This window comes from Melanerpes formicivorus, unplaced genomic scaffold (assembly GCF_026170545.1).
Source record: "Melanerpes formicivorus ecotype bairdi unplaced genomic scaffold, bMelFor1.0.p_v2 SCAF_22, whole genome shotgun sequence".
Classification (NCBI taxonomy): domain Eukaryota; kingdom Metazoa; phylum Chordata; class Aves; order Piciformes; family Picidae; genus Melanerpes; species Melanerpes formicivorus.
In genome coordinates, this window is record NW_027142374.1 from 10,394,968 (window position 1) to 10,407,540 (window position 12,573).

Genomic DNA, 12,573 nt, shown 5'->3' on the forward strand with positions numbered 1-12,573 from the left:
TAGCGTCTCTGGTATGTGGTAACAACCTGAGTGTTCACCTGTTTGTAACTTAATAGCAGCCAAGTGGGGAAGGGTAGGATGAACCACGTTCCTCTAGTGTCCTACCTAGCACGGTGTAGAACTGGGGTTTAGTTCCACTGAACGCAGCCACTCCGCACATAACTGATCCAAACAAAATCACTGTTTTGTAACTTTTTTTTCTCCCCCCAGTCTCAGAAGAGTCAAGCAGTCGACGTTCTTGCAGATCTCTCTGTCAAAGATGAGGGCGCTCCGGCGGGAGCAGCTGCGGGCGGCGGTTCCCCGCAAGATGGCAGGGCTGCCCCGCCACGGCCATCGGCAGCCGCGCCTCACCGAACGCCGGCGTGCCTCTGCAGAAGGGGCGGCCGGCAGCACGCGGCCCCCTTCCCGGAACGCCAAGGGCGCTCAGGCAGTCTCGCCCTTTTCTCAAGTCCTCTCCCGCTTCTCCCTGACGGGAGGCTCCAGGATCGCCTGTCCCGCCAGCCCTGAGGACACCCACCCGTGGTGGCAAGAGCCGCCACAGGGAAGAGGCAAAGCCGCGCAGGACGCGGTGAAGGAAGGGGAGACCACAGGCCAGGCTGGGTGCGTCAGCCCGCGGGCGAGGGCTGAGGGCGGTGGGACCGAAGCTCACTGCAAAGTGGCATCCGCGCCGATAGGCGGCGCCGCCACACCACACGATGGCGGCGCCTAGCAGATTCACGCGCCGCGCTTCCGGCGGGAAGAAGGAAGTGGCGGTGGCGCGGGGCGGTTGCGAGGCTGGAGGGGGGTGGCAGGTGCCAGTCACCTGGTGCGTGCGGCTCTGGCGGCATCGGTAAGCGGCTGTCGGTCGGCCCTGTCACCGGGGCCGTATGTGGGAAGGGAAAGCAGGGCCAGCTTCACCCTTTGTAAGACTCAGCCGGCGCTCCGGGTGTTTCAGGGCACTGCGAACGGCGGGGAGGGCTGGGCCGCCGTTAGCGGGGTCCCGGACGGCAGGGTGGGAGGGTGGCGAAGAGGGGGGTTAATGGGACCTGGCCTCCGGGAGAGCTCCCCTGAGGCAGTGCCGCTGCGCTCGGGCTGTGACGTGGCCGCGGCAGCACCCGAGCCGATGCGGTGGCGTCGCGGTGCTCTGGGTGGGCAAGCAACAGGGCTGGCGTAGAGCAGCAGCGGGGGTCCGTGCAGTCACGGCTGTAGAGCAGGCCTAGGGTACAAGAGCCCTCCTGCCGAGGTCTCTTGTACCGCTGGCGGTAAAGGGAGTCGAGATTGGGAACTTGGTCTCTGCCACCGCTTGTTCACCAGCGTTGTCCTGTTGTGTGGTTTAAGGGAACTGCAGCTGGGTTCCTAAACTGGATGTGTTAAAACTCTGGGGAGCCTGCAATGGTAAACTCATTTCTGCGAGTTCTTACAGTGCCTCTCCTTTCTAGGAAAAAATGATTTCTGAAAGCAGCTCCTTTATGAAGGGTGTGGTGCTTGGAGGAGTATTCTGCATGTTGGTTACGCTCCTTGGACACATCAAGGTGGGCCACGGGACTAAAGCACATAACCATGAGCACCATCACATCCAGGCTCCCAACAAAGAAGATGTCTTAAACCTTTCAGAAGGTGAACGCATAGAGCTTAGTAAAAGTGTCCGTGTTTATTGTATCATCCTTGTGAAACCCAAAGATCTGGGGCACTGGGCTGCAGTGAAAGAGACATGGAGCAAGCACTGCGACAAGGCAGAATTCTACAGCTCTGAAAACGTCAAAGTGTTTGATTCTGTAGCTGTCAACACAAATGATATATGGGTAATGATGAGAAAAGCTTACAAGATGACGTATGAACGCTATAAAGATGAATTCAGCTGGTTCTTCCTTGCATATCCAACAACATTTGCTATTATTGAAAACCTCAAGTATTTCTTACTGAAAAAAGACCCCTTGCAGCCTTTTTATATAGGCCACACTGTGAAATCTGGTGACCTTGAGTATGTTGATGGTAAGGGAGGAATTGTATTGAGCATTGAATCACTAAGACGACTCTCCCATGTTCTTGAAGACTCTGACAAGTGTCCAGAGCAGGGAAGTATGATTTGGAAACTTGATGAGGACAAACAGCTGGCTATCTGCCTGAAGTACACTGGTGTGTTTGCAGAAAATGCAGAAGACTCAGAAGGAAAAGATGTCTTTAACACTAAACCAGTCAGTGCTCTCATTAAGGAAGCAATGTCTACTCACCCTCAGCAGGTGGTGGACGGCTGCTGCTCCGACATGGCCATCACCTTCAGCGGCCTGGCCCCGAACCACATGCACGTGATGATGTATGGTGTGTACAGACTGAGACCCTACGGCCACACATACAATGATGCACTTGTCTTCTTGCCCCCTGCAGGCTCAGACAATGACTGACATCACTTCAAAGAAAACCTGGAATTAGCTGCTCTTGTGACACGTTTATACTGACAGAGTCAATTTTAGTATCTGGTGGTACTGCTGTACAGTTTCTTTTTTTTGCATATTGAGGTTTGTGGAGCAAGAACTTTTTTCTAAATCTTTTATACAGAAACACTTCTGACAGCTCTGGAATGAAATGATGAAGTTAATGTTTATGATAAAAGGAAATTAAGTTTATAGGGGGGGTTTGTACATGTAAATACTTATTAATGAAAACTCAACTTTAGTCTACTGTTATAAATATATTTTTACAAGACTTGATTCTTTCAATTCTTCCAGGCATTTCTAGAATGTCTTTATATCTTTCTAAGATGTACCAATAAAACTGACCACAGACTGAGTCTCAGAGACTAACTTGAAGGTATTTCCTTTATGCTCAACTATATCACAGGTGCAGCTATGCTGTTTACAGAGCACCTATCACTTCCTATGCAGCTGCCTAGCAGGAAGCAAGCTGATAAGAGAGCTCTTAGGAGTCAAGACAGAATACTACTGCTGTTTTTAAGCAGACAATACATACTGTGTTTCAGTAAGGCTACCTGACCATGTTAAAGCTGTTAGGGCAAGAGTATTACTCATATAAAATTTCACTTCATATATAAATACATTAGAATAAAGGTTCAGTGTTGTTTTCACTAGTGTTAGTGGTGCTAATGGCATTCAGAAGAAAGTTGATTAACTGTCACTACTAGTATAGTATAGTGTTACTAATGGATGCTTTTAACACCAAAATGCATGAAGAGCAACACATGCTTTTACTCCAAACCTTGAGTATTCTGTAAACCTACTTACATGCACAACAAAGCAACATGCAGCACTGAGTTAAGGTGGATGGGGGGGGGGTTGGGTTGTGGGGGGTTTTGGAGCTGTTTGTTTCTAGGATTATGTGAGCTGGATGGTTCAGAATTCAGGAAGGTACTACATCAGTCTGCTGCATGTAGGACTCCTGCAGGCTTTGCTGGTCCTACAATATCCGTAAGATATCCATGAAGATACTTTATTTCACTTTTCCTTAATAGTCCATTTGTAATATTGCATCTTATCCTGAAATGCAAGAGCAGAACTGCAGCTGGAGAAGTGAAACAGGTGCTTGGGAGATGGTGAAAATATCCCCATCTTTTTCTGGTTTAAGCATCAGGTCCTTTGATTTTGACAAGAACAGTCAAGACAACTGCTGAGATCCCCTCTAAGCAAGGCATCCCAGCTCAGCTTGTCTCACTTTGTGTGACTCAGCTAGACAACCATGTCCCTGATTGCTGGCCAGACCCAGGCACCTTTACTAGTGGGGATGTTTTGCTAAACTGGTATGCAAATAAATTTAAGTGTAATCCAGCTTCTTCTCTTACAGAATCCTTTTTAAAAGGTTAGATTCACACTGGGGAATACTCTGGCACAGCCAAGAAAGTTAAGTTTTATTTCAGTGGCATTTCTGATACCCCAGTGCAACAGTAGCAGTGAGAGCATAATAAAAACACCAAACCACCAACCCCTGGAGAGTCAACAATTCAAACCAGAATACATCCTAATTTTTCAGATTTGAGAAGTACTGGAATACACCATGAGACAAGACAGAAGGGGAAAAGGCAAGCCCCAGAGCTCAAGACTGCTGGAAGAAGCTCAATCCCCATAGCACCAAGAAGAAATTAGTACATTTTCATGCATCTTAAAGACTGCTGTAAAAGTCCCTTAGGATTCAGAAGGGAAGGGCTGAGGTATAAGCAAGCTTCTCTGCAACACTGCTGTAATCACCTTCATTTGTCATCCTACATTGGTAAATCGTTTCAGATTTATCCTGTCATTTAAAAAAGAACAATTTCACGAATAATTTTGCAGATACACTTGTAGCACCTCTTAAGTAACACATCTCCCATGTCTTCATTTGCCTTTACAATCAGACAGGACACCCCTGCCACTGTCTTCTGTAAAGGTCTCAGGGTGAGGAAACCAGAACAGAACCAAGACAAGGCACTTGCATACAAAATTACATTCTGCCATTATAAAATACAAGTGTTAGAAAGGAGACATGAAATATTAATAAATGCTTCCAGAGACAGTTATGTGTGGTAGACCTTAAGTTTCCTTAGTTTATTTAATGATTCCATGGCACAGGCTGTGTTCCATAGGCATAGCTTTGGGTATGCAGTTGCTGAACAAAGAGTTGGATTATCCAGACAAATACAGTGCTCTTTGACCCATTCTGTAGGTGGATATACATGTGGCAGTGTGCACAAGCTGAGATCTTTTGGAAGTTCCACCTGAAGAAGTTGCTCCTGCTTATACTGATAAGTATGTTTTGCTACCATTCATTTGTTAAACTGTGGTTTCTGTTTCTGCTCCTAAAATAAGAAGGCAAACAGGGAGTAGAGCATCAGGCACCAAGTTGGCACACACTCCATTTGGAGCATGCACACCACTACTTTAAACTCCACTACAAGGAGAGTGGCATTGAAGTGTTGGCAGCTAGAAATCTGAATGTAGATGCACTCTTCAGATACAAACTATCAGAGAAGAATTTTTAGTCCACATAAGTTTAGTTTCATAAATTCTATACAGATAAAGGTATCTTAAAAAAGAGAAAAACCTTAAGTAAAATACTGAAGTTAATGCTGTTAATAAATTAAGTTAAAAAATAAATGTCAAAACAAAAACCAGATTTCTCCACATTCAAGAAACAGGTAGACTAACAAGATGTTCATTAGAAGAAAAAAAGGTATCTGAAATGTTTCAGAGGTTTTATAAACAGTATTAACCACACACTTTGTACTACTCTTTCAGAAGAGCATAAAAATGTAAACATTTCTTGGCTTTTTCCTTCTTTTTTTGTTTGAAATAAGTCTACTCACAGTCCATGCAGGATCTTTCCACCAGGTATCTTCAGTCACTGAAGACTTGGGTTTCAGACAAAACAAAAGAACTGTAATAAAGAGAAATCTAGAAAACTATAGTAGCCTAACAGTACTTTCGCATTCACTTGATTTATTTAGCAGAGCCACAGAACAAAGTAATTTGTACATTCAGTCACATTAAAAACAAGGAATTACAAAGCAGTCCACATTTAATCTAAGTGCATTCCTTTGGAGTAACACAGTTCCTTTTCTTTCACTTGTATGTCTTCATATGCCAAAGGCCATCGTTTAAATAATGGATGTTTTCAATGCCAATCCCTTTGTTGACCTTCTCACTGTAGGAGGAAGCAAAGTACAGAAGTGTTGGCTAGGTTATATATTGGAGCAGCACAAAATACAATGTTTAAAGTAAAACATGCAGCATCTGTCAACTGGAAGAGGAGAAGCTATAATCTCCCAAGTCAAACCTTGAACAGCAGATGGACAAGCAGCATATGTAGTAACAAGCACTGGTAAATGACACAAAGGCAGTACTTGCCTTCTGTTATCAACCTTCCACAACATCTGTAACTACTTTGTGGAAGGCAGTTCTTCAGACAACACATCTACTACTCTTAATTTTATCATTTCTCTATCAAAACAGCACAGCAGTTGTAAGTTACTTTCCCCCTTCCAGCACAAGAGGTGGTGTAACACAGAATTTGAAAGTTCTGGTTCCAAGCGTGGCACTGACTAGCAGGTGAGCTGTTTCACTGCTCGTTGCAGAGCATCTACCCACTCAATAGAAGAATTAGAAATGTTCTATCTGTGTGCCAGAGTCTTGCAGCATGTTACAGACATACTGTCCCTCTATATCTTTTGAGTTGTCATCTTTTTTTATATGACTTGGTTTGTGTGTGCCTTTCTTCCAGTGCAATATTCCATGGAAAGATCTAGTTTTGTCATAAGACCAATTTCATCGTTCTAGGAACAAGGACAAGTTTCATTCCCAGGGAAATATAATGTATTTACATTAAGTGTTCCATTACTTATACAGCTTGTCCAGAAGTAATCAGGAAGGAAAGTACTGCCACATTAATTACATTAACTGTGACGTTAACACATGGTGTACTGCAAACACACCAAGTGACTGGAATCACACTGCTTCACCATTTTGTGATTTAAACAGTGTATCACACATACAAAAACATTATAAAAAAAAAAGTATCACACTAGCAGCCTGCATAGATCAGCATAACTTTTATTTTCCTCTCCAGCTAATGTTGCTTCACACAGGAATAGAATTTTCAACTCCAAGGCTTCTGAATTGAAAATAGGATTAAGAATACAGAGAAGTCTTGGTTTGCAGTGATCAGAGTACAGCACTGCAGATGTTATGACTGGGACAGATGTAGCTGTTCTTACCACCTACTCTTGGACTCTTCCAAAGGTACTACAAAGGATCCTGAGAAATATGAATTCCTCAATGACAGGTCCAAATCCAGGTTGTTGCAGTCCCACTCTATCCCTGTCCTTTAACACATTCCCACCTTTCTCCTTTGTCCTCTGAAGACCAGAGAATGATCCAGTACAGAGAGGATGCTCCTGCTGAGAACCATCCCCACATGAAAGAATGACTTCTTGACACCGATATCAGCTTCCTCACCCACAGAAGTGCTAGACAGAGCTGGAACCAACACAGCCCAAACCTGGTTGGTGCACCTTATATCCTGCAAGATGTTATAGCACTTATAAGATGCTAAGCCATGTTGTTCTTTTAACTAACATCCCTTTCCATTTCCTCTTTTCCTTCTCAAATAGTTTTTAGTTGATTTTTCCTCCCTGAAAAAGCTTCTACATTTCACAAGAAGCTCAGTCAACTAGTAATCACCTCAAGCAGGAATGCTACACATGGGTACAAGGTGAGGAAAGAAAGCCACAGAGGAACACTCTGTTGGCCAACCAAGTACCAGCAGAACTTTAGTCTCTGTTGTGCTTGCAGACAAAAATGACTTCAACATTTTCAGCCTCCTCAAATCCAAATGACATCTCTTGCCCAGTCCAGGCAGTAAGTACTCTATACAAATATTTCTTTGTTCAGTAAGGTCTTTGAGAAAGTAGGACCTGAGAGCAAGAAATGCTAGGGTTCAGCAGTACTAATGTTGTGCATCTTAAAATCCATATTTACATTTTGATAAACAAATAAGGAAGATACTTTCTGCCTCCTCCTCTTTGCCTGAATATTAAGGAACAAGACGAAACGTGAGAAAAATTCTATGCTTGCACAACATATGCTGCAATATAACCTTGACAGTGGTACTTACATTCCAACTTAACACAGGAATAACAACATGGGACAGATTCATTAATTTCAATTTTTAGAACACTTACATGTCCTCAGCTGACATCTTCATTACTCCCACACATAATGCATGTTGCTTGCCCTCTGCCATTATTGCCTACAAATTGCAACTAAGGAAAACAGTTCTTTTAGCTATTTCAGAAAAGTAAAAGCAATATGAGGAAATGACTTTGCAAAAACTTTCAAAATCCCATTCTGAACTCTAACCCTTTCAGTAATTCTTGAGCCTAGCTCTTTAAGATAAGCAAAACAATGAACTGCATTTAACAATCACAGTATGCAAAACAAAGGATGTATTTAAGAACTTCAAAGAGCAATTACAGAAAAAGATCTCTCAGCACCACACTCCATTTCTTCCTTCGTGCCCAACACTGCGCAATGATAGTCTACCTTCTCTGGAACAAAACCGCACATGTTTGTAGGGTCATTTTAGATTCCAAGGTACAGAACAATCAAGATAAATTTGCAAACCCAAAAGCACTGAAGTCAGACTTGTCCTTTCAAAGTTTGGCAACATGAGGTGCTAACTGCTGATCTTTTCATGTAGCATCTGACAATAAAAGCAGCACAGCTTGGTATTATTAATGCTGCATTTGCAAGGAGTTCCTTCCTCAGTAATACGAGGATCGAATTAGCATACTTATTTTACATATGCTCATATGCTAACTTCAGACACACAGAACAAGTCCTGGTTATAACAAAACTGATCCTAAATATATTTCCAAATTCCCTAGGAAGAGGAGCAGTCTTCCATAACTAACAGAGATCCTGGATTAATGAAGCAGAACTAATTATACCATGCAAGTATTTTTACAGTTCTGCATAAAATCTCAAGGAAGATCCACTTATCAATTCAATAAATGGAACAGCATCCTACTCTACAGCACAGCAGCAATAGTTATTTGGCTTAAAGGATCACAATAAGAAGAAATAAAAGGAACAAAAGAAGAATTTCAACCTTGCCAAATAACATCTGAACCTCTGCAGCTCCTTTCCGATTACTCGTTATTCCATGAAATAAATGTCTAATCCAAAGCAATTCAGATGATGATCAATTGAGAAGAACAGAAATTTAACTCAACAGCAAGCAGTAACTCATAGTTAAAGAAGGATACAACTACAGTATCAATAGCAGCAGGGTACAGTTTTGCTCCAGGAGACGTCAAACCAGGGCACATTATATTAGCTCCACTTAGTACAAATTTAATGGCGCCTTTATCAACCTGCTGATGTGGTAGAATAAATGGGTCTAGGAGGGGAAAGACAAAGCAACACAATTAATACAATAAGATGACAACATGCATAACTCATTATCAAGTCATTTTTATATGGGGCAATTAGATACACAGTGTGCTGCGAGGGTAGGAAGTTTAAGAAACAATTGCCAGAGCTCCTGCCAGGCTGTACTGTCCCAAAAAGACTAAAGTACTGTCCTCTCAGACCACATCTTTTACCTGAAATCAAAGAGTAACTCAGCACTAGGCCTGTGCCCCCTGCAGGCCCATATATACACCCCAGTAACAATTTTACTGGGTTGCCCCAGTGAAAACAATCACACATGCCCATATACTTGGACTTAAAACCAAGTAGTTTAAAGTTCCAGGTTATGTGTATAACCTCTTATGTGAAACAAAACCAACTTCATGTTATCAGGATGTAAAAGGCAAAGTCTGGACAAAATTAGTTAAGGCTCTCAGCTCTCCAAGCCATTCTTCACAGTGCACACATCTTTCTGAAGTATTCCAAACGCTGAGATTTGACTCAATTACATTTTTACAGACACCTACACTCATCCAAGTCAGAGTAACACAATCAAGCAGAAGAGCGAGACGAGCGTGATAACTGTGAGAAAGTAAAAAGCAAGCAACATAAATCCTTACAAGAAACAAATACACTTTATATCATTAAATTCATGATTAAAGAATATTTTTCCAGTAATACAGTATTAGGAAGGAAATAAAAAGGGTTTAAAGAAAGACTTGAAAAAACTAAGAGACCAACAAGAGAATATTAAGATTTCTGGAACAGAGAAACCTCTCTTTTGCTTAACTTTGCACAAATGAATTCTTAGGAATCAGACTGCTCAACATGTAACATCACAATAACTATGGGGGAAGCAGTATGTATCAGTACCTGGGATAGCAAATCAGTGTGTCACAGCTCAGAAGGCATACAGTATTTTTAAGATCTGTTCAGGAATGTATACATATATATACCCCTCACACACACACACACACGTAAGTAATAAGTGCTCCTGCAGAACCAAATTAAAAGTTCTGTGGAGCTATGTGCTCTCCTCTCTTCCCCTGCCACTACTATCCCCAGGAAACTTACATTTGTGAAGCAACCTTAGCGTTGGGTAAAAAATCCCTTCTCTTTGTCTGAAGAACAGCAGCTCGCCATTCACAGTGAGGATTTCTATGTGCTCATGACTGCAAGATTGAAAAAAAAGAGAAAATAAGTATTCCAATCACTACTTAACTCTTTTATAATTTAAATACATCACTTCAGAGTCTAGTCTATCTCACATTTTGAGAATTAACACAGACAATTAGCAAGAAATATTTTTCAGCTTTATTTTTTATGGCTTGTTCTTCACCATTGTCCTCCTGCACACTTTCTTCCCCTTCAAGAAAAGAAAGAAGAGAAATCTACAAGCATCCAGCTGCACACGAACTGTATTTCTTTGGGTTTTCTCAAATGCAATATAAAGAGTAAAGAAAAAGGCATCAGCTAAAATACATAACCCTCTATTTTAAGGAGAAAAAGTAAATGTAAAAAAAAAAAATCCAGGTACTACATGGGGGAAGTCAAAAAATAGTAAAAAATGCTACTGGAAGTTATCCAAACAAATGCAGCAGGGGTACAGCTCTGAGATCCCATAATCATAAAGCTGAATGCATCCCTTCAACAACAGGTATCTGCCCAAATATGTAGCACATCCACAATGAGGAATAATTTTCCTCAAACATCTGAGGGAAGTGATCCTCCCCTTCTACTCAGCTCTGGGGAGACCCCACCTGGAGTACTGCCTCCAGTTCTGGAGCCCCTATTACAAGAGGGATCTGGAGGTGCTGGAACATGTCCAGAGAAGGGCCACAAGGATGATCAGAGGGCTGGAGCACCCCTCCTATGAGGACAGACTGAAGGAGTTGGGGCTGTTCAGTCTGGAGAAGAGAAGGCTCCAAGGTCACCTAATTGTGGCCTTCCAGTATCTGAAGGGGGCCTACAGGAAGGCTGGGGAAGGACTTCTCAGGATCTCAGGTAGTGATAGGACTAGGGGGAATGGAATGAAGCTGGAGGTGGGGAGATTCAGGCTGGATGTGAGGAGGAGATTCTTCACCATGAGAGTGGTGAGACCCTGGAATGGGTTGTCCAGGGAGGTGGTCGAGGCCCCGTCCCTGGAGGTGTTTAAGACCAGGCTGGATGAGGCTCTGGCCAGGCTGATCTAGTGTGGGGTGTCCCTGCCCATGGCAGGGGGGTTGGAACTAGATGATCCTTGTGGTCCCTTCCAACCCTGAATGATACTATGATACTATGACTCAGAGTTTGAAGAGCACATGTAAAGGCTCTGCTTTGGCTACAACATAAACTATTATCTATTAAGATAGAGAAGATGCTTTTCAAAAACACTAGGTTCACCTACTCCACAAACCCATAAAGGAAGCAATCACAGCACCTTGGAAGCGAAGTTTAAGGGAAAGAAAACTTACCATCTTACTATTTTGACTGGGTCTTTCTTTGGCATAATTTGGTTTAGCCATGGTTCAATAACAGGAAACTGGTCTATCAGCTGATTCTTAATACCCTTAATAACTGAAGTCTTCAGCTGGATACAGTTTGATACATTCTCCTTTTCATCAAATCTGTCAAGTGAGTGAAGATATTTCAGAAATGCACAGCATACTGCCATATCTCAGCAGCATCCTTCTTCAGAAGCTTTTATAAATTCAAAATAAAACCTCAGTGGTATCACACCTAGCCAAATTTCAAAGCTAGGATTTCGTGATGCTTCAATCTGTCCCCGGGGGAAGGTGGGAGACGTCTCTGCTAGTAGGCTGTCTTTGTCCTTATCTAGACGCCCCAGTGGAAATTGTCCCTGTCCACGACAGGGGTATTGGAACGAGATGTTCTTTAAGCACCTTTCCAACACAAACCATTCTAGGATTTTGTAATTCTAAACTTAATCTACATTCCTGAGCCGTGTTTTTAATCTCACGGATACACCTTGGCACACAGCGTTAATTCATTCGACTCACAGAGCAGACTTTGCTGATAACGCTAACACCTATAGCCCCGCTCGAACGTATTTAGAAGATTCCTTCAACCCGACCACAGGGATACGAACCATGCTTTGTACTATCCCGAGGTTCAATCAAGTTAATGACTCAGCTTACTTTTTACTTTAACAAGCAAGTACCCGAACAGCCCAGGCCAAGGCGCCCGAAGGCCAAACCGCCGGCTGCGGGGCATGTCTGCTCCCCGGGCCGAGGGCTGCGGCCCCCGAAGGCGGAGGAGACAGTGGGGGCTAGGGATAGAGGGAACGGTCGCTCCCGCTCTGCCACTGCCTCGGCCCCAACCCCCAAGCAAGGCCCGGCCGTGCTAGTCGCGCGAGCGCAGCACCGAGCTCGGGCCGGCAGGACCCAGCCCCAGGGTTCGAGAGACGCCGGGCCCACCCCGGGCCTGTCCCCGGCACCCCTTCCCCCAACCCTCCCGCCAGCCCCCGAGCCCCGGCCTTGCGGCGGGAGGCAGTGAGGCCCCACTCACTTCTTGAACATCCTGGGGGCGGTGGGCGCCGGGCGGCCGAATGCCTGGGGCCGGGCGTGGGGCCGGCGAGCGGCGGCGCGGGCACCCACAGCCTCCGCGCTCCCTCACACGAGGCTCCCGACTCTCCCCTCCGCGCCAGCCGGAAGCGCCGCGCACTTTACGGCCTGTCGCGCCGCTCCATAACAACGGAACG

At 44.1% G+C, this 12,573-nt stretch overlaps 2 protein-coding genes across 3 annotated transcripts; one reads left to right on the forward strand and one right to left on the reverse strand.

Moving 5' to 3' along the window:
* The first annotated feature begins 576 nt into the window (after nt 1–576).
* C1GALT1C1 (C1GALT1 specific chaperone 1) lies at nt 577–2,772 on the forward strand. 2 transcript variants are annotated; one of them, XM_068152250.1, is made up of 2 exons: nt 577–600; nt 1,419–2,772. In XM_068152250.1, exon 2 carries the CDS (start codon nt 1,425–1,427, stop codon nt 2,379–2,381), a length of 957 nt encoding a protein of 318 aa, XP_068008351.1. In that variant the 5' UTR covers nt 577–600; nt 1,419–1,424; the 3' UTR covers nt 2,382–2,772. The 2 variants fall into 2 exon arrangements, with proteins under 2 accessions (XP_068008351.1, XP_068008352.1); XM_068152251.1 differs by lacking the exon at nt 577–600 and adding an exon at nt 728–829.
* A 1,708-nt stretch (nt 2,773–4,480) lies between these two features.
* On the reverse strand, nt 4,481–12,573 carry MCTS1 (MCTS1 re-initiation and release factor). The gene is made up of 6 exons (XM_068152109.1): nt 12,381–12,573; nt 11,327–11,479; nt 9,948–10,045; nt 8,729–8,862; nt 7,643–7,710; nt 4,481–5,607 (listed from the first exon to the last, which is right to left on the reverse strand). Exons 1-6 carry the CDS (start codon nt 12,389–12,391, stop codon nt 5,526–5,528), a joined length of 546 nt encoding a protein of 181 aa, XP_068008210.1. The 5' UTR covers nt 12,392–12,573; the 3' UTR covers nt 4,481–5,525.